Below are 25,247 nucleotides of genomic sequence, written 5' to 3'. Positions count from 1 at the left end.
TTATGATGGACAGTGAAGCTGAGAGTTGCCGCCACCCCAACACCCACCAGAGACTCTGCGCCTTCCCGCTAAATGTCACACGGCACTTACAGGACGTGACATTTAGAAAATCACCATTTTCACAGCTGAGTTTCAAAGCTGTAATGAGGATTAACCAACATCACAGCGTAAATAACACTGCAGCCCAGCCCACCACGGAAGCCTGGGGTGGCCTGGGGGGGATTGGGGTCCCGTGCTAGCAGTCTGGGCTATAGCCTCACTCATCCATGAGGTCCCCCTCCCAGAATGGAGCCTCAGGAGAGCCTCTGGGGCTTTCCTGCCAGACCACAGTCTTCCAGCTAGCACAATCCCGTTGTTAGAGTGTCTGGATCTGGCCCCAGCTCTGGCACTCCAGCCAGGTGACGTCAGACAAGTTCCTAAACCTCTCTGAGCTCAGTTGCTCATCTGATGGTTATTGGTATCATTCAAAGTTAACGTTCGAGTTAAAGTTAAGAGCTTGGCCTTTGGGGCACCTGGGTCGCTCAGTGGGTTAAGTTTCTGCCTTCGGCTCCGGTTGTGATCTCAGGGTCCCAGGATCGAGCCCCGCATCAGGCTCTCTGCTCAGTGGAGAGCCTGCTTCCCCCTCTTTCTCTGTCTGCCTCTCTGCCTCTTGTGATCTCTTTCTCTCTCTCTCTCTCTCTCTCTCTCTCTGTCAAATAAATAAATAAATAATCTTAAAAAAAAATAAAAATAAAAAAGAGCTTGGCCTTTGTAGGCTGAAGGCCCAGGCTGGTCTGTGACTGCCCCTTATCGGCCCCTGAGCGGCCCTTAGGTTCCTCATCTGTAAAATGGGAGCCATCACCCTGCTGAGGGCCCAGCACGGAGGTTGCACGAGGCAGGTGCTAGGGAGATGTTACCCCAGCTCCTGTGTTCCACGCCGCACTCCCTTCCCCCAGCCAGGCGTGTGTCCCAGGTCAGTCCCTGTCCTCTGTGCACAGAGCAGCTCCAGGACGGGTGGGCCTATGGCTTTGCCGCTGGCTGCTTTGGAAACGATGGTTGTTCTGAGGCCAAAAGCCTCTGGACAGCAACCTGGTCCTCAGGTTCCTGGTGTGCACACGTCATTGTCCCCACCGCTCTCACGCACAGGAGACTCCCCAGAAGGACGTGGACGACGACCTGTTCTCCATTCGCTCCTTCCAGGGCATGTGGTTACTTAGAGTGCGCTCAGGGAAGCTTGGGTGGTTTGGGGCTTTGGTTTGCTTTTCTGGAGCATTAAATACGTTTCTTGAGGCAATGAGGTTGGTTCGTGGCCTGTCAAAACTGGGGGGGTCCGTTGGAGAATGTCAAGCTATGTCCTCACAGCCCCCGCTGCCTTGGTGAACCATGGCACGCCCTGAGATCTGCTGGGGCAGCTGGGACTTCCCTACCGAGCCTTGGGTGCCCACCGTCTGGGCCAGGCTGGGGCTTGGGGCCGAGACGGCCCTTGCCGGCCCCCTGCTGCAGGGAGCTCCCCAGCGGGCTGTGGGAAGAGAAGGGCATGCGTCTAGAAAATGCCTGCGCAGGCCTGACTGTGAGTGGCCTTCAGGGTGCGGTCAGCACAGCCGTCTAGGACACACACACACTCTGGGCCCGGGCTGCCCCAGCCTCAGGGAGGTCAGTGCAGGGCCGGGGGCTGGCGGGGGACCGTGAATGGCACTCCTGGGGACACAGCCCCCTTCATCCCAGACTTACTGTGGGTTCAGCAGCCTGCCTGCCTAGCCCGTGCCGGGTGCTGGCTGCCCCTGGGGACAGGACAGAGGCCCTGCCCTGTGGCCCGTCACCAGACCTGTAACCCCTGGTTCCCCACAGTACTTTAAGAAGCAGAAGCGGCTCATCCCCGAGCGGACGGTGTGGAAATACTTCGCCCAGCTGTGCAGCGCCGTGGAACACATGCATTCCCGCCGTGTGATGCACCGAGGTACGTGCAGGGCCCTCCCTGAGCCGTAGGCCCTGAGCGGGGGGAGGTGGGCGGGGGGAGGCCAGGTGCCCCCGAGGCCTGGGAAGCCGCGTTGCCTCTGCTCTCTGTAGCTCTGGGGACATCCTTAAGGAGGTGGGACAATGCCATGTCACCCAGCCAGGCAGGTGTCGAGTACGGTGCCTGTCCTTAGGGGCATCAGAGAGTCCAGCTCGGGGCCCCCCACATGCCCGCGCCGGGAGCCCCTGAGGACAGCCACGGTGCTCCGTGCAGCCCGTCCCGCCCACCCGCCCTCACCTAGCCCCGCGCCAACCACCTTCCCCTTCTTCCGCAGACATCAAGCCTGCCAACGTGTTCATCACAGCCACGGGGGTCGTGAAGCTTGGTGACCTTGGCCTGGGTCGCTTCTTTAGCTCCGAGACCACCGCAGCCCACTCCCTAGGTAAGGAGGCCTGTCCCACGTCCCAACAGTGGCTGGAGGTCCTGCGTGACCGCGTGGCGGGAGGCGAGCATTCTCCCCACTCAGCCTTTGGTTCGTTAATGCCAGGAAATGCCTTCTTGAGCCCTAGACCTCGCTTACCACTCCACACCAGTGACCCAGAGGGGGTAAACGGAGACCCTGAGAAGCCTTGGGTGGGGCTCCGCTGCACCCTCACTCTGCTCCACGCCCCTTCTAGAAAGGACGGCATCTTGTGCGGCTCTGTTGCGGTTCGAGGCAGCCGTCCGTCTTTCTCGTTGCGGTGTTGTGTTCCCCACGTGGGACTCCGTCCTGGTGGGGTACACTGGAGCTATTTCCAGTTTTTGGCTTCTAAACAGTCAGTTTTGAAGCTTGAGGGACAAAGTTCTTACCCAGCAGGAGGAGGCAGAGTGCCAGGGAGCTCGTGGGGACAGGAAACAGGGACCAGTGAGCTGGAGGGCAGGGTGCACAGGGTGCTGCAGGACGGGGGCGCCTAAGTGTCAAGCTTGCCAGGCTGGCACCGTTCCAGGAGCTCGGGAGCACCCAAGGGCTGGACTTGGGCACACACTTGGGCAGGTGTGGGTTTCGGGGTACCTGCAGCGATGCCCAGTTCAGAATCCATACAGCGGTACGGGACTGGGTGTGACTCACAGAATGGGGGAGGACGAGGCATTTGCATTTGATTAGGATAGAGAAACCCGCAGAGCCCCCCACGGAACGTGGACATAGCCGTGCGTGACAGCAGGGCATCTCAGCGTTGAGCCAGGGCCAGGCAGGAAGGACTCAGATACGACAGGCACATCCGGCCCCCACCCGGCCCGTTCCTGGCTCTCCGAGGTGGTGTCGGCCAGGGAAGGTGCTCCTGTGCCAAGGCTGACCGCCTGCCTCGGATCCTACCCTGTCCTCCATGGTCTTCTCCGCCCTGAGCAGGCCCCCACGCTCCCCCCAAGTGCCTCAGCACGCCGGGAGTACAGAGAGCAGCTGCCGGCGACCGTGGAGGAGCTTTCTGGAAGACACTGTCTCCTGGTGGAGTCTGTCACTGCCCATACGTTCCCAAGGGCTCAGGGGCTCTCAGGGCGAAGCACACCATCAGGGGAGAGGTGCTAACTGGGACTCGACAGCTCTGAGCTGCTGGCTGGCGTGAGCGAGTGTGTATGCATGCGTGCGTGTCTCCACGAGTGTGCGGATATCTGAGTGTGGGGGGTGGGGGTTGAGAGCACGTGCAGGACCCACCATCCCCTGAGTTTACAACACTGTACTCACACCTCCAACAGCCACGAGGGTCCGTCAGATCCTCTGTGCAAACGAGGCATCTGGAACCCGGGAGCTGGACTGATTCTTCCCATTAACGCAGTGGCAGAGCCAGGACTCGAACACCGGCGTCTCCTGCGGAGCCCATGCTTCCTCCGGAAGCCCAGGGCCGGGCCTGGGAAGGTGGTGCCGGCTCTCCCCGTGCAGCCCCCAGCCCACCATGCTGGGAGGTAGCCTTGGCTTCCCCGGTCCCCTCCGACCCTTGCTTAGGACAATCCAAGTCTTTTGGTGAGTTTGAGACTGTTTATCTCTCTGGTTTAAGAGCTTCAAAAGGTCAGACATTCAAGGGCAACTGCAGAAGAGAAGAGTTCAAGCCACTGGCTCTGTCCCCTGTCAGTCAGGCCCCTCCACTCCGTTCCTCCTCACAGAGACTGCGGCGCTCGTCAGAGCCCGTTAGGATCACATCATTAGGAACGGGCGCAAATACGGGCTCGTCCGACAGGGTGAGTTTATCGACTCGGACTGGTGCACTTATTATATTAATGAGAAAGAATTGGAACTTGGGAAAAGGCTGCTCGCTAGGCCGGACTCTTCCCGAGGCCTCCGAGCAGCAGCCCGGCTGAGTGACGGATGGAAGGAGCCCTCCTGGGGGTCGCGTACCCATGTCCAGGAGTCACCCTCCCATTCCCCCGAGCTCAGAGGCTGCGGGGAGCACGGCCAGGCCCTGCTCCCAGGACCTGCTCTCAGAACCGAGGCCTGGGCTCCACCACAGGCACAGCCCAGAGCTGTAACCTGGGACGCAATCCCCCAGACGCGGGGGAAGGGCCCCCTCTCCACCGTGAGGGTCTACAAACAGCCAACTGAGCCTTCTACGCACACTTGGTCGGGCCAGAGATTGAACTAATTGCCACTGCGTTGTGGCTCCGTGAGGATGCGGGGTCCGGGCTCCTTCACCCTCCATGCGTGGCTGTGAATGATGTATCCGCCGCACCTGCGCACCTACTATGCAGGGATGCTGGCGGGGGGGTGCAGCCACGTTGCCCTGGCAACCATCTCCTCTCCCCCCTGACCCCCAGTAAGTCTTATGCAAATCTCAACCCCTCCTGCCTCCCCCCACCTCCAGCCCCCTTCCCGCCCCTGTATTTGCTAACACGAGGCTGGCATGAAAGGGCATTAGTCATGCCATGGCCGGGCTGACAGGTGCGGTACCCAGCGGTGGCAGAGCGGCTGCCTCGGTGTCAGGAATCGGAGCCGTAATTAGAGCGTGGAGCAGAATGAGCGTCAGACGAATTACCAGGCAGCAGATCATATTTGTCAGGAAGGATTGCATACATAAAAATTAAGTGACAGTACACGCCGGCGTAATGAAAGAAAAATGAAAGATTTGCCTCTACACAGCTCACAAGCTACAAGCAAGTGTCTCGCTCCGAGCCACGGCAGCAGCTGCAAGACAAATGCTAGGGCTGGGAGCGCAGGCCCCGCTTGTTCGGGAGCCTGACAGGGCGGCCCCAGGCTGGGCCCAGGGCTGGGCAGTGCCGGGCCTCACCCTGCCTCTCGGGGCTGGGGAACAGGTCCGATCGGAGGGGAGGCCCCATCGGGTGCAGTAGTCCGAGTGCGCTGGCTTCCCCAGGCTGTCAGCCCCTGGCCCGACCACAGGGCATAGCTTCCTTCCTTCTCCCTTCCCCGGGCCGACCGCCCTGGCCCCGGGCTAGGGGCTAGGGACTAGGGACTAGATTATGCAGCCTTCCCTGCTCCGAGGAGGCCTGCAGACTGGTGGGGGGGCAGGGACAGTCAGTCCCGCAGTGGACTGATAAAGGGGTAGGTAGAACCGTCTCCCAAGGGCCTGCTGTGCACAGGCACGGTGTTGGCCTCCCCTTCTCTGAAGTGCATTGCCAGACCGGGGACCGCCAGGGGCCTGGGGCTGCATCTCCCCCTTCCAGGGCTGTCCTTTACTTCAGTTTTCTTTTGTCTCTGACCTCACCAAAGAGGTGATTTAGTGAAAAGAGACAAGGTTTAAAAGATGTTGAGAAAGCATTCTGCTTTTTAAAAAGTCATCCCAACAAGATTTCTGCTCTCCATTTGACAGACGAGGATGCTGAGGCCCAGAGAGAGGGGTACTACATCCCTGAAGTCACCTGGCTCCAGGGACGAGAGGCCCTTGGGGTGTCATCTCTCCTCCGAGTAGAGCCACAGCGTGCTGGGAGGTGGGCTTGGGTCCTGATGAGCTTGAGCTCACTGGATGCCCAGATATTCGGGAGTGAGGAGCCCTCCCACCCTGCCAGCAGGCGCGGCCTGGGACTCTGAGGGCTTGTTCTGGGCAGCAGGGAAGGAAGAGGGAACATCCTGTCCTTGCTACACTTGCAACTCCTCGGAGCCTGCCCGTGCTCGGCCCCTGGTGGACCCTGGGGAGCATCTGCTGAGTGGGGACGAGGTCCTCACAGCTAGGCGCCCCAGGGGATCCCATCAGTGGGGCACAGAGCACCGTGCAGACCCCTTCCCCGGACCTACACCTCCCATCCCTGCGGCCCAGGTCACTGGGGAACCATTGGCCCAGAAAACCTGCTTCAGGAGGTGGATCCAGGTTCTGAGCGCCGACCTGGCAGGAGGCGGGGTCTCAGAAGGTTGCATGTGGCTGGCAAGAGGCACCTGGCTTGTCTGCCACACCCCTGGCATTTTCAGGGCACAGACTTCCTAGATGAGCTGACGCCAGGGAGGGAAAGAGAGTCTCCAGGGGCCCACAAAGGAAGAATGGAGCCTGGCTGGGAGACAGACTACAGCTCAGCTGTGTGTTCACTTGTCCACTTAGCAGGGCACGGGCCGGGGCCCCAGGCTGCTCCCCAGGAAGGCCCCTGTGCCCCTTAACAGAGGAGGAAGCCCCAGGTGCCACGAGGGGAGCACCTTCGCCGTGTGACACCCTGCTGGGTGCTCCAGCCAGAGCCGTGAGGGGCCATCCAAGACGCCCCCTCACCTCGAGAGAGACCCCGACGCGTGGATAATGGGGTGCTGCCCAGAATTGCAGCATTGTAGCATTGTGTGACCCGATGGGCGGCTCCACTGGAGACCCTCAGTGTGGGAACTAGATGTAGCAGATGTTTGTACGGATGTAACAATCCAGAACTAGTCCACGCTGAGGAAAGGGCAGTGTTTCCTCCAGGGCGGGGCTTCCCCCATCCCAGGGCCGCGGGCCGCCCAGCATAGGGCTGGCTGGTGGTTTGAGGGGGACCTGCTGACGTGTTGTGATACAGGTGACCCTGGTAGGAGTGTATATGTGTGTGTGCGCGCACGCGCGCGTGTCGGTGTGTGTACGCACCCAGAGGGCCAGAGTGGGGGCCGCAAGGACAGTCCGGAGAGGCCTCTTGCCTGCCGAGCGGAGGACCCCTGCCTTTCCCCTGTGGGGGCTGAGCAGCCAGTCTGATGTGGGGGGCAGGGGAAGGGCGGGGAGAGCAGGACAGGGAGGCTAAGCCAGTGCATGGTCCAGGCCAGTGAGGTGGGGGCAGCCACTGGGGGCAGAGAAGAGGGGAGCCCCCGCAGGATGGGGGGCTGGTGGGGTGGTAGGGGTGGGGGGGGGGTTCCTAGGACAGATCACAGACAAAAATGCAGATCCCAGGGCCCAGCTCAGAGGAAGCCGCTCAGGTTCCAGAATCTGGTCTTCGCTCCCTCCCGTGCCGTCCCCCTGCTCCCTTTGCCACCCTCAGCCCCCCTGTCCGCAGCTCCCCTCACCCTCCTGGGCTCCGCGGGGCCTTCCCAGAGCCCTTCCCCTTGGACATGTGGGTCAGTTGCACTGACCCACGGAGGGTCAGTGTTTTCAGTCCCTGATTTCCACGGAGGGAAACCAAGGCTCCAAAGGGTGAAGGGGGGACTCTGAGGACCCATGAGTGCAACCCGTCTGTGGCCCCAGTGGGCAAACTGAGGCTGGGGAGAGAAGTGTGTGCAGCCCCTCGTCCGCGCACCAGCCTGTGCGGCTCGGGTTGCGCCCAGGGTCCCAGCGTCCGGGCACACCTGCAGTGGGGGATGTCGGGGGGGGACCCCACGTTTCTCCAGCCGTTTTCAAGACCCCCATGCAGGGAAGAAGTGCGGCCCACAGACGCCAGCCTCTCCTTCATGTGAAATCTCTGCCTTTTTCATATCTAATGAACACGTTTCAAACACGGCGAGCATCTCCAGACGTAGCAAAGTTTGTTTTGACAGGAGTGGCTCGTCTCCTGGAGGCGGCCTCTTTAATCAGCTTCCGCTTTGAGGTCCCACGTCCTCCTCTGATATCCACCCAGTTTGAAATCCGGGAGTTCTAGGCAAAGACGGCGCTGGGGCGCTGGCGCTGGGAAGGTCAGGGTTTGCTAGGCTCGTGTTTCATATGCCAGCCCCGTCCCCTGCTGCGGGGAGCGATGGGGGGGGGGGGGCGGCCGGGAACTGGCAGGTCCAAGGAGAAGGAGAAGGGGCCTGTTCAGTCTGAGACCCTACGGACTCTGTGCGGCTGCTTGGCCGGGGCCCCTGGAGCAGGACTATGGCCCGAGCTGGGTGAGGCCTTCAGGGGGCTCCTCCTCTTGTCAACTTCTCCCACTCTTCCCCAGAATCGCGGCTCCCCTGGGGTTTGCGGCTACATCCTCGGGGCCCTGCTGCAAGCTTGGAACTTCTTTGAAGTGGCTCATTTTATCTTGAAAACTCGTGCAAGTTGTGTGTGGTGCTTCGTAATGTTTGAGAATCTGTTGTTGGGCTGGAAAACGGGTTTTACAGACTGAGTCCAAGGAACAGCAGGCAAAACACCATCACCCCAATTTTAAGGCTTGCAGATGGGGTCCGGGGACCTGGAGAATCTGCCTAGGGGTGGGGACACGAGGACCCAGTACCCGGCAGGGATAGGCCAGTGAACGCTCAGTGAACACTTTGTACGTTCATTTTTTCCCCAGGTGTCTGAGCATCTGAAAGCAGGTCGGGGGCTGGGGGAGGCTGTGCTCAGCTCCGCAGACTGTGACAGGCGTCAGCATCTCCCGGGAGCTCGCGAGAGAAGCAGAGTCTGAGTGCCAGCCCTGGAGATGCTGAGCCTACAGGTCTGGGGTTGGGCCAGCTTCCAGATTATCAACAGTCTCCCCCAGGGGATTCAGCCGCAGCTCCTGGTCAGCCCAGCCGTTCTCTGTGTCCTTCTGGACACTTCCTGGGGCTGGCAACTCACTCCTTCCTGATGGGCCCTCTCCTGGGAGGGCCGAGCGCAGCATCAAGTCTCAAGTCAACATTGGATGCAGAAGGACAGGTGGACGGCTGGACAGACTGATGGGTGCATAGATAAGCAAACAATAGGTGGGTGATGAGGGGTGGGTGGGTGGATGGACGGACCGACGGATGGATGGACAGACAGGTGGGTAGAGAGATTGATGGACAGGTGATGGAAGGGTGGGTGGATGGCCGCCTGCAGCCCTGACATCTTGGGAGAAGGTCCTTATCACCTTTGGGGGTTTGCCTTCCCCTTGCTCTGTGGAAACGGGGGTAAAAGCAGAAAGAGCTATGGAGAGGTTGAAGATTGGGGGGAGCGTGGAGGAGAAGGGGTCGTAGTACTCTCTTTCCCCACATGCAGGCCTGAGGAAGGATCTGGAGCCCCAGCAGAGGAAGAAAGTGGTGACTGAAGAGAGGGACAAACCGAACGCCCAGGCCTCACCGAGCAGCTGGCTCTCCCTGGCCGGGGTGGGGCAGGGGAGGGGAGTGGGGGCGCAGCTGAACCTCTCTGGAACACAGAGAGCCCCGGAGGCAAGGGGACCAGCAGGTGCAAAGACACGGAGGCGAACTGAAGAACAGGAGGGGTTGGGCCAGGGTAGCTGTGTGTGGGACTCAAGCAGGGACCTGACACTGGCTATTTTCTCTAAAGTGGGCCTGGGCTCTCCGCAGGCCATCTGTCCCCGAGTTCCTCCTCAAGAAGCCCACGTGGGTCTCAGATGAGCAGAGGACGAGTCTGAGGGTGGTGAGAGGCGTCAAGGTCAGGCTGTGCTCCTGGTCCCCAGGGGCTGGGCCGGGGGTAGGAATGCACGGTAGCCAGTGGGGGACACTGCTGTCCCTCGCTGGGGATGGGACCTCTGACCTCCATTCACAGCATCCTGGGTTCCAAAATCACAGACACTGTGGTCCAGAGCCGCTGACTGAGAGCTGTTTGGATCCCATGCTGTGGTTTCCCAGTAACAAGTCATTCATTTCGTACTTGCCCATTCATTTCGCTCCCTTGTGACCAGAATATACAAGGGGCTGCTACTTGAAGGTGCAGTTTGTTTACAAAACCCCCCAAGGATTCATATGTTCACTGACAGCTCTTTCTGCTGAACAGCAGTTAGCCTACTGATAGGATGACACATCTTTCCAACATGTATTTAAGTGATGGCTGCTGTCCTTATCGGGGATTATTACCACCCAAGGGTGGTTGGTGTCCACATAGAGCAACAATCAGGGAGTCCCTCTGGGGTGGTACATTAAGTAGATGGTGCCTTAGGCTGCAAGAAAATGGTATTAGCAGTGATACGATGCAGACAGATTCATAGCTCAGTGAGGAGGTGCTTAGAAGGTGCCCCCTGTGACCTCATCCTGGGCAGGGCACTGGGACCCTTTGGGAAACAAGGTCCTGCCCCAGGGAGCTCAAGCCCAGAGCAGGACTTCCCTCCTCTACAAGTTCACCGTAACTACTCCTCACCTGTCTCTAATGAGATGAGACACACAGGAAGATAATAAAATTTTCAAAAAGCTAAACTTTTCAGTGGCAAGGACTGTCCCTAAGTTTGAGCTTACGAGTTTTTCCACTTATTCTGGTGTTCCGCTGTCTTCTCTTTTTAAAATAATAGTGACACCATCAAATGGTAGTTGGGGCTTTGTGTTTTATAAAACACCCTTACCTAGTTGTCCCGAGACTTCTTTGGCCCACAGATTTCTGAAGCCTGGACCCCTGCTTTGGGGTGTTTGTTCTCCCCTAGGGTCCCGTGAGTTCCATGGTACAGGGCTTCCCTCCTTCCTAGGTCAGAAGCCATGTCTCGGGCCCAGCCTCTGCCGAGCTGGACTCCGGCTCCTGACTTTAGCTGGACCAACAGCCGCCACCATCACATTTGTGTGGGATCCGCAGGCCTGTGAAAATGCTCTGTGTAGCAGCCTTCAAGGTCTGATCTCGAAGTATCCAGAACAATCGTCCTCCAATCAGACCACAGATCTGGTTACAAACCAGACTCTGAGCCCCTCCTCAGCCCGGCCAAAGCAGCCCCTCTGCTGCAGTGTGCATGCCTCTGGGGACAGCGAGCTCTCCCCCTCTCAGGAAATCCTCTTCTCTCTGTATGGTTCCAGATCACCGCAGGCGTGCTTTTTAACTGAGATGTGACATCCATACATGTCCCGTTCTTGATAAAAATGCGATCGGGTAGTGTGTGCTCTTCTGGGCCTGGCTTTCACTCAGACTCCTGTCTGTGACTTCGATCCCTTTGGGGACGTGTACCTGAGGTTCGTTCTTGTTTGTTGCTGCGTACTATTCCATTGTGTGAGTAGGCCACGCTATCAATTTATCCATTCTTCTGTTGATTGGCGTTTGTTTCCAGTTTCTGGCTATTAAGAGTAAAGCCACTTTGCACATTCTTGGTCATGTCTCTTGATGGACAGAAGCACGCGTTTTTCTTGGCCATTTTCCTGGGTGCAGACTTGCCAGGTTATGGTGTTGGTGGTATTTTCAGCTGTAATAGATGCTGGGATAGATGGTTCTCCAAGGTAGGGGTACCATTTTTTGTCCCTGTCAGCAACACACGAGGGGTCCAGTTTCTCCACACATCACTAAGTTGATTTATAGCAGACTTTTTAACTTTAACTATTCAGGTGGGTGGTGGTAACTGATGAGGCTTTTATTTTTTTTATTTTTATTTTTTTTTAGATTTTATTTATTTATTTGTCAGAGAGAGTGAGTGAGAGTGAGCACAGGCAGACAGAGTGGAAGGAAGAGTCAGAGGGAGAAGCAGGCTCCCTGCGGAGCAAGGAGCCCGATGTGGGACTCGATCCCAGGACGCCGGGATCATGACCTGAGCCGAAGGCAGCTGCTTAACCAACTGAGCCACCCAGGCGTCCCCTGATGAGGCTTTTAATTTGCATTGCCCTGATGACTTACGAGAAGAAGGTCGTTTCATGTGCTTCCCAGCCACTTGGGGTATCCTCTTTTGTGAAGTGCCCTGTTAAGTCTCCTGCAAATTTGAGGGTGGTGGTTTGTCTTTTACTTAGTGATTTATAAAAGTTTTAAAATATATTCTGCATACGGGGTCACTGTTGGGTATATGTATCCTGTTTTTGCCCAGCCTGTGGCTTGCTTCTCAATTCTCTGAACAGTCTTGCAGGGGAACTGAAGTTCCTAATTTTAATGAAGTCTCCATTTATCAGTCTTTTCGTTTATGGTCACTATCTTTTCTGTTCTTGGTTTGATATAAGAAGTCTTGGCCAACCCCAATCTGGACCTGCCGATCGGTGGCAGCCAAGAGCTCGCTCTCTAGAGCCCAGAAATCTGGGTTTGAACCTCAGTCCTGCCGCTTTCCTGAGCCTCCATTTCCCCATCTGTAAAGTGGGTGTGCCTCACTGCAGGAACAAGAACATGTGAATACGTGTGATGCTCTCTGGTCGGCGTTAACGGGTTGGTTTTTCCCCCCACTGTGGAGAGCCTTATCGGGGCTCTTCCAGGAGTTAAGCACCCGCCCGAAAAGACAGTTGACCAATCGTGTCCCAGAGCCGGATCCCGCATCCCAGTCCCCTGGACGCTTGGCAGAAACACCTAACCCCAGCTGCCCAGCCCCCAGACTGAGTGTCAGGTCTCCAGGGGCTTTTCGTGCCCTACCCAGCATGGAAGCCAGTCTGGCCCAGCCCGCTCATCTGACTGAGGCGGGGCCAGGAGGAGAGGGAGCCCGAGGCCCAGTCTCCCCAACGCCCAAGCCTCCCCCGCCCCTCACATCCTTCCCTGCACAGAGCAGAAGTGCCCACCCACTCCCTTCCTGTATTTCAGTGGGGACACCTTACTACATGTCGCCGGAGAGGATCCACGAGAACGGCTACAACTTCAAGTCTGACATCTGGTCTCTGGGCTGCCTACTGTATGAGGTGAGTGTCTCTGGGCTTTCGGTGGGATGTGCGTGGCAGGGGCCTGGCCCGGGCAGGGCTCACCCCACCAGCTCCAGGGGGACCGCAGGGCTGGGTGACATCCATCCTCCTCTGGCATGGGGTCCATCTGGGTCCTAGCCTTCACCCCACTCGGCCCAACATCTGCCTGATTAATGTCAGGCTGGAGGAGTTTGTTAGAGGCATGGCTGGTGACAGACGGGGGCCCGTATCATCCTTGGGCAGCTGCAGTGAGAAACAGGGTCCCATGTCTGCCTGGGTGACAGAGGGGGCACAGGCTGCCCCAGTTCCCCTAGTAACCAGGATGCACTCATCCACTGTCAGTCATTCACCCATGCATCAGGTCTCACACAGGGCCCTGGGGACAGAAGGGGTCAGCTCTGGCCTGTGCTCCCAACACGCTCCTCACAGAGGGCATCCACGCTCTCCCAGGCTCAGCAACACGGGCCTCACTAAATACCACTGTCCCCTCCCCTGAGCCGTGAAATGGAGCCACCGCATGGCCATTTCCAGATCTGGCGGCCATTCTGGATGGAGGCACGGGAATATTTCTGAGTCTTGGCAGGCTCAGACAGGAGATGACATGAACACGTTGTGACCAGCCACCCCAGAGGTCTGGGAGCACAGGCCATCCCGAAGCCACGATGGTGTTGCAAGCCCCCAGGGGAGGGAGGGAGGCCTGAGCCCTGCAGTACCTCCGAGCTGGCGGCCACAGCCTCCAGCATCCTGGGCTGGACCATGTAGGGCTGGGCAGCTCTGGGATTCTGTCTACTTGCTGAGCCCGCCTCCCCATCTGTAAAATGGGCCTAGTCCCCACCCTGCACCGCCCCGGTCCGGATAAATGAAAGAACAGACTGGAAAGGCATTGAAAAATCCTCCAAGGAGCACGCTTGGCTTTCAAAATTGGAACCTTGATAGTTTGTCTGCTTTCCCCAGAGCGAATTTGAGCATGTGTGGGGTCTGGCTGGGAGTGAATAAGCTAAAGAGGCTTGTTATCAAGCTGACGTGGCCTGTGACTGCCAGGCCAGTGACGCTCAAGATAGTGCCGAAGGGGCACCCGGAGGTGTTTGGGGGTCACAGAGACTGGCTTTTTTGCTTCCTTGGGACTGTGGACTCTGGGCCTGGAGCACGTGGTGCTCAGGTATAAGCTGAAGGAATACGTTGTCCACTGCTGGTCTGCGTAGGGCGTGTGGTGGCTCCTGTGGCTGGAGTCTTTGGCAGTCGGCCCACCTGTCCCTGCGTTACTGAGTGAGACTCTGAGGTCGGAACAGGTCCCTTCCCAAGGTTTAAAGTTCATGATGTCTCTGTTGTAAGAGCTGACGTTTCATTTTAAAGAACTGGCCCAGTGGTTACAGAGGAAGCAGGGGGCGTCTGTGCCTGGGACCCCCTGCCCCTGGAGGTCAGCAGTGTGTCATTGTGACCCACACTGTCATCTTGAAGTGACTTGGTCCCTGACAGAGATGGGGCACAAACCTGCTTTCTAGGACCCGGCAGGGCATCTGCTGTGGGAGGAATTCTTTGAATGGCCCCCGAACAGGAGCAGCCAGGCTGAGGTGGTGCCCGGCTGGTTGGAGCGTGCGGGGTGGTTCCTGGCCCTCGGGTGGAGGAGGGCTGAGTTGCGTTTTCTTCCCCCATCTCGGTCTCTGTGCACAGTCCGGCTGGTGCGGGGCTCGGGGGTCTGGAGCGGCTGTGGGCAGGCAGTGAGCTAGGGAAGGACCGCGGGTGCGGGAAGCAATCAGGAGGGAAATCAGCATCTTTGGCAACAGTCGTCAGCAAGGATGGCAGGAAAGAAAGGCGTGTAGCCGGTGTCCCACATGCCTGCACGTCCCTAATAGCCCCAGAGGGCCGGTTTGATTTGCTTTTGCTGAGGAGGAATTAAAACCCGGTAAGCAAACCTTCAGCGTCACACAGAACCTCTGGTCCTAGGGTCTGTCACCCAAGATGAATCACGAGTTCCGGGTCTGTCCAGCCGTCTCTCCAAGTCCAGGTGAACATCGTGGCCACCGGGCCTGCGAAGGCCAGTGACAAGGCCAAGCCCAGATCATAGGCCAGCCCAGCCCTCCGCAGGCTCCGTGCACCAGCATCAGCAGCCCTGCCCCTCTGCCCAGCCTGGGGTCTGAGGAGCGGCTTCCATCCCCCGCCGCCTGGGCATCGTCCACGGCGTCAGTCCGCAGGGTTAGGTCCTGCTGCTCGGGGACTCCCAGGACCAAGCAGATGCCCTCAGTGTGGCAGGGCTCCAGGGTATGCGAGTGTGAATCCCAGTGTGCACGTGCGTGTGCGCGTGCAGGCCCCTAACTCGCGGCGGTAATTCAGGTGAGCGCGTGCGGGGCCCTGGCGTGGGCCACTTGGGTCGGAGGGACCTGAGTTCAAAGCTCTGCTCTTCTCGCTTCCTAGAGGCCCTGGGGGGCCAGTCAGCATCTCGCTCCGGGAGCTTCCCTGGCCGCAGTGCACACGAAGGGAGGCTGGCTCAGAGGAGGCCCCCAGCAGTGGCAGGCGGGGGTCCATGACTCAGCCTCGCTGACCCCTCACCAGCCACATGGCCGGCACCTGCCCCCTGCCTCCGGCGGCGAGGACCCCGCACCCGGCCACCTTCCCCTTTCTGCTCTGGCCAGCGGGAACCTGAAGTGCAGCTTGGCCTCTGTGCCCGTGGAGGACTCGGCTCTGTCCTCCAGGCTTCACGGATCTTGTCCCCGGGCCAGGGGTGGGTTGGTTCCTCTCATTTTTCCGTTCTGGGTTTGGGATTTCCGGAAGCTGCTTCCTGCTTTGGGGAACCCTGAGGGTCTCTGAACATAAACAGACACTCGGGCGAGGCTGTGACGGGCAGCGGTGGCCTTCTCCCGGCGGCCAGGGGACGGCAGCTGACTCCCCGTGCTCGTGCCAAGCCTTTGGCACAGAGCTGCTCGCTCCCCACCCAGGCCCCGCCTGAGCCTGGGGTCCCGGGAGGCGGTCCTCGGCTTCTCGTCTCCTCTGCCGCCCCTGAACAACGTCTGACCAGGCTCCCCAGCTTCAGGCCCTGGGCCAGCCGAGCTCATTAATTTGTTGGCAGCGTGTGGGACCCTGCGGCTCGCAACCGGGGAGGGACGTCTGGGCAGTGGGAAGTCAGGGAAATCCGTCAAATCCTTCCGGCCTGGTCGTCCTCAGGGGCACTGGGCCCGGATCTCCACCCGAGGGCCCGGGGCCTCCCACGGAAGAGGGTTTGCGAGGGCCGGGAGGATGTCAGGCCCCAGGGGCTCTGCTGCGGGCTGTCACCCCTCTCCCCACTCCCGAGCCCTGCGGGGAGCGGATGTTTCCCCGGCAGACAGGGAGGGAGATGCATCTGGGCCCGGGCTCGGTAATTGGGAGAAAGCCTCCCGCAGACACGGCTGGCGCTCCCGCTCCCCAGCCTGTGGCGTGTTCCAGGAGCACCAGCCTGCAGAGCCGTGGCGGGGACGCTCCACCCGCACACCCCCTCCGGGCCCCGTCTGCAGAGTGAGCGTGGCCCAGGGGGAGGCCACCTGAGCCAGGGTGACCTGAAGGGACGGAGCGCAGCCCTGGCCTTCCCCGACCCCAGCCTGGGCCGGACGTCTCCGGAGCCTCCTGTTTTGGTTTTCTCCGGCTGCTGTAACAGATTACCACCAAGCTAATGGCTTCATACAACTTATAAAATTACTCATTTGCCGTTCTGAGGGCCAGAAGTCCAAAAGCCACTTCAGTGGACAAAAGGCGAGGTACTGGCGGGGCCAGTTCCTTCCACAGATTCTACGGAGAATCCGCTTCCTTGTCTCTTCCATGGAAAATGGAGAGATTACCTGCACTCCTTGGCTCGTGACCCCCTCCTTGTCCCCGTCTGGCAACTCACCTTCTCGTCCTCCCCCTTACGAGGACACTTGTGATGACATGTAAGACTCGCCTGGAGCACCCACATCCTTCCCACCTGGGGTCCTTGAAGGGATCTCATCTGCTGAATCCCTTTTGCCATCAAAGGTAACAGGTTCACAGCGTCCGGGATGAAGATGCAGACGTCCCTGCGGGCCTTTGTGTAGCCCACTGTACCCCTGTCGCCTGGGCAGCCAGGTGTTTGCTGAGGACCCCCTGAGCTCCCCTGAAGGTTCTGATGTTGACCCCAGGCTGGTGAGGAGCTGTCACGGAGCATTTCGGCTGGCTCGTCCTCCCCCTGCATGGGGGCCTGCTGGGACCCATCTCAAAGAGGTCAGCCTGAAAAAGGAACAGGCCGACGGCTCAGCAGCGGGGAGCGGCACTGCCCTAGACTTTGGGGTGAATCACAAGAGTCCCACGAGGCCATAAGGGAGGAAACGGGCTTAGGGAGAGGCACCCCAGGGTCACACAGTCAGGAAGTGGCCAAGATGAGCACTGGTCCCCAGGCCGCCTGTCAGAGCCCACCCTGTGGACAGGAGCCAGGCCCTGGCCAGACACAGGGCTGGACGCACGGGCCTTCCCGAGCCGGCTCTAGGCCCCTTCTCCCCAGCGGGTCCACTCAGCGGGGGTAGGCATGACTGCTTGGAGAAGGGGCCTGTGGGCCTTGGCCCAGAGCCCCTGTGAGAGGAAGGCCAGGCTGTGAGGAGCCCCAGGTGACAGCAGCACCCCCCCTCAGTGGCAGGAGCCCCCAGCAGAGATGCCGGAGCTCCGGCACCCCAGGGCTTTGTTTTCCTTCCCCAGCACGCCCCGTGGAGGCGCCGGCTCACAGGGCGGGCTCCACAGCGCGCACATACACACAAGCTCAGCTCCGGGCACCGAGCTGACGGAATTAGCTGGGCCAGTGCCGGCCCCAGGACCCTCGGCAGGGGACCTTCTCACGGCAGCCTCAGCGGACTGAGAGCTGGCAAGAAAGCTGCGGGGGAGCCAGACTGAGGACCAGCTGCCCCTGGGACAGAGCCCTGTTTGGAATTCTGGCTGGACCCAGAGAAGAGTCTGGGTGTCCTTTGGCTCGCGAGGGACCAGGGCTGTGGACCACGGGGTGATCGGCGTCTGTCGTTCCTGGATGTGCTTGGGAGATACTAGGTGACAAGATGGGTGTCCTGACAGGGCGGGAGTCCAAGGCCTGTCATCTCTGAAGTCAGAGTCCCCTTCTCCCTCTGACATCTCAGATCACACATCAGTGTGTCTGAGCCCCGCTGGCGGGGGGCGAGCGGCCACAGTCTCCCACGTGCCTGGCTATGTGTCATCCCGATCACGCCAGAGAGGACAAGTTGTGCATCTGAGGAGCAGCGCTGAGAGCCACAGCTCTTGGTGTTCTGACACGGCCACCAGGATCGGCCCGAAAGGCGGGTCCACCGCCACGTCCACCAGGCAGCGAGGGGGTGGGGGTGGGGGACTCCTGGTCACCCGTGCCAGGATCTCCTCATTTCGGATAATTGTTCTAATCCCAGCACCTCGAGCAGTCCCAGAGGTTCCTTCACAGCCCGGCGCCCTGATCCGGGTAGAAGGCGCGTAGCCGGCAGCGGGCGCGACGCTGCTGTCCCTAGACGCTGCCTTTGTGGATGGAGAAGCCGCTGTCTCAGCCTCCCACGGTGGAGCCCTCTTCTGACCCCGTTGAGGACGGTGTGGGAGCGTCCCGCAAGGGAGGAGGAACGCTCTGAAGGAGCTTGCGTCCCCCCTAATTTCCGGGGCCCTTTGGGGATCCTCACCAGCAAGGTCTGTGCACATCCCAGCGGCTTGTTGAGAAGATTAGCCAGTCTCCCTCCCGGGTCCCACACACGGGAAACCAGGGCCTGTGTTAGGGCACCAGCGTTTTTAAATGTTCTTTCTACTCTGAACAGAAACACTTTCCAGGAAAATCCATCTTAATCATGCAGCCCCGACTCGGAGGGCACCCAGCTCACCCCGAGTGACCGCCCTCGAGCCTCAGCTGCTCTCTATCGTGGCAACAGATGTCCTTTTGAAACTGCCCAATTAGCCCTTCGCACCGAGGCTCTCATTTCAGCTGCTGGAACCGCATCACCCGAGCCGGTGCCATTCTGCACACTCGGCAGTAGGCCGGGCTCCCCGTCAGGCTGGCGGGGCCCGCAGTGGGCAGGGCCGCCACATGCCCTTCCCGGCCCAGGGGTCCCTCGCTGCAGCTTACCTGCAAGGGGGTGTTCCACAGCCCTCCTCCAGGGCCTCAGAGCCCCTGGTCATGGGCGGAGAGGTGAGGCTGGCCCTGAACGCCCCCGAAATCACTCGGCATGGCCCTGGCACCTGGGCCCACAGGTGCTTCCCCACAGGTGCGGACCCCTGGGCCTGGGTCAGAGGCAACCACAAAGTCCCCAGGCCGCACTGGGCTGCCTCCTCAGAGGCCTTTTGTAAACCCAAGAACATCGCCTGGGCTCGGAAGCCCCCTGGGCCCTCCTGAAGGAGGCCAGACCTGCCCGTGGGGGTGAGCAGAGGATGGGGTCAGACTGGGACACTAAAGCTCGGTGGGCACCTGCACACCCAACACCCACGGCCTTCTCCCCGCCCTGCGCTAGGGCTCGCTGGCCGGCCCTCGGGGCCTGAGGCCAAGTGAGGATCCCTCAGGGGGCGGGGGAGCCCCTGGCCGAGGAGTCTGCACAGAGTGGCCTTGGCAGCCCGGCTCCCCAGCGGACAGGCAGGCACAAAGACCCGACGGCACTTCATTAGCAGGAGGCGTTGGGCGTCTTCTGGCGGCAGGCAGCAGTGAGCCAGAGTGACGAGAAGCACTTGAATCCCATTACGGGTTCATCAGCGGAGGGGGGGGGTGGGGCACTGTGCCTGGCGCAGCTGCCCTGAGCTCCCGCGAACCCCGAGTAGTGCCGTGAGGGACAGGGTGGGGAATCCGGACACCCTCCTGAAAGGGGAAGACTGGTAGCTCCCCGACTGGGGGAGACCCCACTGGGCCACCGTCACAGTCCTCTCGCTTCCCAGTGCCCCAGGGTGGAGCCGGTGTCCCCGGCCTCATCAGGCTGGGGACACCCATGCCGGCCGAGCCTGCCCGGAGCCCTGCAGGTAGAGCCTTTCCCATTTTGTGGACTAAGAAACAGGAGGCCAGACACCCAGCAAGAGTGAGAGCTGGGACTCAGTCAGGCTGCGGCCAGCTGCAGAGCCAGGCGCTTGCTGCCCCTCCACCCCGGAGCTTCTGCGAGGCATGGGGTCCCAGACCCCCGCATCCGGGGCTGCCGGCTTCTGCAGAGAGCACCAGCCACTGCCCCGAACTCCAGGCCCTCAGGCTAGTGAAAACACCAGAATGAAAACCAAAAATGAAAGGCCTCACCTCCCCCCGCCCCCAAAATGCTAGTCCTTGGGTAATTTCCTCAGTGCGTTATTAGACATCCTCCCATGGGTGTCTTCAGAATGGAACAATGCACCGGAGCGAGCCTGCTGGGCGCAGGCACGAATCCCAGTGAGCAGGGCCTGTTTCCCCATCTGCCGTGTGCACGCGACCAGAATCGGTCCTGGAGAGCTGCGGCGTGAGGCGGGTCGTGTGACAGCACACGGCTGGTCCTCCATATTCAGCTCCCCCTTCCCTGTTGCCTTTAAAGTTTTACCACTGAAGCCTCGTGCCACTGAATTTGCTTGCATGATAAGGTTCAGTTCAGTTGAAACTGCTGCTGTGTTGCATCCCAGCTCCCTCAGGGTTTTTAAGAGATCCTTCTGGACAGTCCCCACCAGGACCAGAGGAGGACAGCACCCCAATCTGGAGGGGTCCCTTTTGCCCCTGGACCTCAAGGCTGCAAACTCACTTTTCTTATCCCCCCTTTCCCCCGCAGATGGCAGCTCTCCAGAGCCCCTTCTATGGAGATAAAATGAACCTCTTCTCCCTCTGCCAGAAGATCGAGCAGTGTGACTACCCGCCTCTCCCTGGAGAACATTACTCGGAGAAGGTGAGTTTGCCGCCGCCAGGCCTGGGAAGCTTTACAGCTAGCAGTGGCTTGAGAGGAGAGCCATTTCCAAAATGCCGTGGCTGTGGGTGTGAACTTGGGTTCTCTTAACTGGGTGAAAAGGGAAGATTTCTGGGAAAGTGACACAGGGGCGGGGGGGTATGGGGGAAAAGTAGATTAATTTTACTAAAGAGGTTTCACGGACACCAGTGTGGGCCCCCACAGCAGTACGTGGCCCAGAAACCAGCAGGAGCTGGCCGGGGAGGCCCCGTTGGCACACTTCTGCCCATTTGGCTCCCAAGCCGGTGCTTGAGTACGAGGCTGGCCGCTGCAAGTCCCAGAGGCAGGCTCTGTGCCGTGTGGGACAACAGGAACCAGACGCGGAGGCGGGAGGTGGCAGGACCCCGGGTGCCCCATCCTCCGCGCTGGCTGCCACTCCGTTCCCATGACAGGAAACCACGGCAAACAGCCTGGTCTCCCTGGGCTCTTATTTGCAGTGTTTTACTCTGGGTGTGAGGGCTCTGGACACAGACAGTTCTGGCATTGGGTCCGTGCCAGGTCCCAGCTGCGTGTGCGTATCTCCTCCCTCAGTGCCATCTTCTGGAAAGCAGGGCTACTGTTTCACCCCTGTAAATAGGATGTGCAGATGAAACAACAGGTTTACAACACAGCGTGGCTAAGGGTGTGGCCCCTCTTCCCTGTTCCTGGGCGAGTCATTGAACTCTTCGGAGCCTCGGTCTCCTCGTCTGTAACACGGGGATAATCCTAGAGGGGTTACACCGGGCTCACACTGACCCCAGTGCCACCCAAAGGAGCCACCAGCTGTAACAAAGGGCCAGGCTCTGGGTAAATGCTGTGCCAACTCTCCATGCTCCTTCTGTCGAGGGCCGCACTAGTGGGTGTGGGGCAGACTCCGGGACCTCCCTGGGCCCACCCTGCGGACCACAGGCTGTTGTGGCAGGACAGCAGCTCACATTTATGACTTACCGTGGGGTCCTTCCCCACCTCCTGTTTTACCGAGGAAACTGAGACACGGATAGATTAACGTAACTTGCCCAAGGTCACGTAACTCACAAGTGGCGAAGGCGGGATTGGAACCCAGAGATCCTGCACGCGGCCACTGTGCAGTCCTGTTTCTTGATGCCACGCTTCTTCGGGAGCCAGTGGTCCCGCTGGGCTAAGGTGCCACCCGTGCAGCTTGCTGCCGTCCCAATCCTGGAGGTTCGGAAGGCTCTGGAAGGAGCACCAGGGGCTTGGGCTGCAGGGACCAGGTGTCCCAGCGGGCCCTCAGGCTGTGTCCAGGCAGGCCAACCAAAAGGGTCATCAGCGACCCCTCTTGGCAGCCTCCACACTTAACACCACGCTCACTGGCATCTCAGACTCCCGGAGGACGAGGGTCAGGGTCGGGAGGACGCACTCCTGGAGAGTCGTCTGGTGCCCTTTCTGTTGTGGCTCTAGCCTCAGCGGCTTGACAGAGTTCTTCTGCGTCTCCCTGAAGGAAGTACTTCAGTCCTGGACTGAGAGTTGGCAGGACAGGTCCAGTTAAGAGATTTCCTAACCAAGTTCATAGTTGCATTTGGTTTTTCTTTTCTCACCTTTTAAAATTTGAAAATCTGTGTTATTTAGAAGCAGCTTAGACTTGGACCTTGGAGCACATCAGAACTTCTCTGTGGCCCTTTCCCACCTAAAATGGGAACCATAATCTCTGCCTTGTAGACAGAAGTTGAAATGAAATAAAACCGCATAAAGTCCTCTGCCCCCTTCTCCCAAGTCAGTCACTCCAACTCTGTGGCCTCGCACATCCCAGAGCATCCGGCTTTCACCAGCTCCGTTCAGCATTTCTAGGCCAGGTGTTAGGAAGTGAGAGGGGCTTCTCTGCACTGGAGTTGCTCAGCTCACCTCACTTTTGAAGTTCACGCGTCACCTCTTCGGGGTATAAGACACGTTATTGTTGTTTCTCAGGCTTTCAAACAGGCTCTCACTGCCAACTGCGTAGTCTCCTCGCTGCGTAATTGGGAGTCACAATGACTTTACCTTCCTCCGTTTTCCTTGGGTACATGAACTTGTCAGGGGCCACTACTGCGGCCTTCCCCTGAATATTGTGAGATTCCGCAAGATTCCTAAATGGACTGTCTGGTCACACGCAACCTCCCACTCCAGGAGTGCTCAGGCCGCCCACGGGCGCAGCCGCAGCTTTCGGGCCAGGGGTTTCCCAGTGTTCATGAAGCAGCAGAACCCCAAAAAGGCGGCACATGGGTTGCAGAGAAGCTCACAGTGCCCGACCCTGGGAAAGCTCGTTTGCAGCCTGAAACACCTCAGGTGTGAAACATGGGAGCGCGTCCAGTAGCCCCAGGGCTCCCGCCTGACCCCTCCAGCCTCCGCAGACTCCCTGAGCACAGCCACCAAGTCCACAGGAGTCCTCTTATTCAGGACCAGCCCAGCCCTCTCTCTGCGGCAGCCCCCCAACCCCGCAGGGCCAGCCGGGCCCCTCTAGCACCAGGTATTTAAATGAAAAAATTGCAGTGAGCCCAGTGATGCAAGTTAAGATGTAGGCTTTTTAAGGTCATTATTTTAATTACCATTAAAATAATTGGCACTCTGGCTATCAGAAGAACCGGGGCGATCAGAGGCTCAAGGCGCCCCTCCCCCACCCCGAGGCAGGCGCAGCCTTCAGTGTCTGTATAATTAAAAGCTCCGTCTTTCATGAGCACAATAAAGAGGCCAGGGGGTGGGCAGACTGCAGCCCTGCTGCATGTTAATGCATTTATTATGATCAATAAGCCCTTGCCTTGAGTTCTGTCCTCTGGTTTGGGTGTCGGCATGACTGACAGCAGACACACACACACACACACACACAGCAGTGTGGGCAGTTGGAAGTTCACAATTGTTTGGACAGAGCCACTCACAGGGTCTCCAAGTGTGGCCTTGGGGCCAGACGGGTCTAGCACTGGCGCTGGCTCCCCTCGGTGGCCGTGGTGGGCCCCCGTCTTCGCTCACCCATGTGCCAGGCGTCCCCTCCGGTAGGAGGGCAGAGCCTCCCGAGGGATAACAGGTTATCCTCTCCCTTGCAGTTACGGGAACTGGTCAGCATGTGTATCTACCCGGACCCCAACCAGAGACCCGACATCGGCTACGTGCACCAGGTGGCCAAGCAGATGCACGTGTGGACCTCCAGCACCTGAACGCGGATGCAGCGCGCCGGCTCAGAGCCGCTCCACTCTGCCTCACCTGAGTCTCCTCTCCGAAGTGGCCGCCTCGTAGCCTAGATCAACTAAGACCAGAGGGTTCGCCGGGTTCCCCAGAGCGGGCCGGGCTTCACAGCAGATGCTGAGTGCAGAGCAGCTGGGGCAGGGGCACTGGTCACAGGGTCACTGGTGGTCACATTCGAAAGTCCTTTCTTTAAACTGTGGACAATCTCAGCCAGCTTGTTACCAAGGGTGGGTGGTTCGGCGAGCCCCTGGCGCAGCCCTCGCATCTGGATTGTAATGTGAATGTCTAGGATGATTCCTTCAGTGACCCGTCAAGGTCAAGGTTTGTAAGACCGGGAGAATTGCAGGAGACTGTGTGATTTGTAGTGAGCCTTTCAAAATGGTTAGTAGCAAGTTCAGTTTAGCTCTTAGAATCTTTAAAAAAAAAAATCAAGCTGTGTGCTTGCTCTGTTGTAAAAGGATAAAATGGAAATAATTTTTTGAAGTAGAGTGGAGATTTTCCAAATATTTTTTATCTACATTTATAACTTGATCAATGACAATGAGGAGAGCCCAGCATCTGGCACAGAGTCTCAGAAGGCACCTGGTCTCTCGAGAGCCACGACTGTGTTCTGTGCGGCCTGGCCCAGCTCTCCTCTCCTGATCACCGGCTCCGCCCCGGGCACCTCGGGCACTCCCGCCATCGCCTGCTGGAAGGCCGGCAGTTCATTTAACAGTGTTAAGGGTCTGTTCTCCTCTGTGGGAAGCTCGGGATACAAAAAATAGAAATCTAAACCATGCCCTCAGGCTGTTCTCTGTACAAGTTCTGGTTCTGCAACTGCCTACCATGACCCTGGGCACCTCTCTTAGCCTCTCTGAGCCTTAGTTTCCTCATCTGTAAAATGGGACTAATAGTGTCTACCTTCAGCCTTGCTGTCAGAATTGGAAATAAAATAGGCAAGTTACCTAGCATTTTGTAGATGATCCCAAAAATGGTAGCCACTCACCTGCCCCTTCGCAAAACTGAAGTCCATGGACCATGTAAGTCAAGAATTAACGTACAACTAACTGTATGATGCGTAGGAAACCAGAACTATGTTCATTTATTTCTTGTTCCCAAATAGGATTAACTGTGAAGACTAATTTATAAATGTGAACTTAGGGAAAACTCAAGCTCTGAAGGAAATAGTTTGAATTTTGCTTTCTACTCAAGTTAATCCTCATATGGTCTAAGTTGTCACCCATCAACCTGGTGACAGTTCAGCCTCCAGATAGAGACGTGCCCGCCCACTCAGCGTCCTGGTCAGGTGCTCTCACTGCAGCCGACTTGCTGACCAGGGGCCCAGGCCTCCCTGGGGGTAAAGGACTTGGGCTGGGCCACGGCTCTGTTCCCACGTGTGAACTCTGTTCTACTGTAACCCTGCCGGGTTTGGGACATTTTCTTCAGATGCAACCTTTGCTTTGTACTTGTTTTCCATGTTTGAAATAAAATGGGGTAAGTGGGGTCA

The 25,247-nt window shown here is 58.7% G+C and overlaps 1 protein-coding gene across 2 annotated transcripts in view; it reads left to right on the top strand.

The window, feature by feature from the left end:
* Nucleotides 1-25,247, top strand: part of NEK6 (NIMA related kinase 6) — an 81,454-nt gene extending 56,207 nt beyond the window's left edge. For both annotated transcript variants that reach the window (XM_059143012.1, XM_059143011.1), the window contains exons 6-10: nt 1,828-1,936; nt 2,268-2,375; nt 12,628-12,722; nt 20,441-20,554; nt 23,623-25,247. In XM_059143012.1, coding sequence (XP_058998995.1) covers nt 1,828-1,936; nt 2,268-2,375; nt 12,628-12,722; nt 20,441-20,554; nt 23,623-23,733 — 537 coding nt within the window. In that variant the 3' untranslated portion in view covers nt 23,734-25,247. The remainder of the gene's footprint in view (nt 1-1,827; nt 1,937-2,267; nt 2,376-12,627; nt 12,723-20,440; nt 20,555-23,622) is intronic.

Source organism: Mustela lutreola, chromosome 12 (assembly GCF_030435805.1).
Source record: "Mustela lutreola isolate mMusLut2 chromosome 12, mMusLut2.pri, whole genome shotgun sequence".
NCBI classification, from domain to species: domain Eukaryota; kingdom Metazoa; phylum Chordata; class Mammalia; order Carnivora; family Mustelidae; genus Mustela; species Mustela lutreola.
Note: the sequence above shows the minus strand (reverse complement) of the source record. Positions and strands in the feature narration are given on the sequence as shown.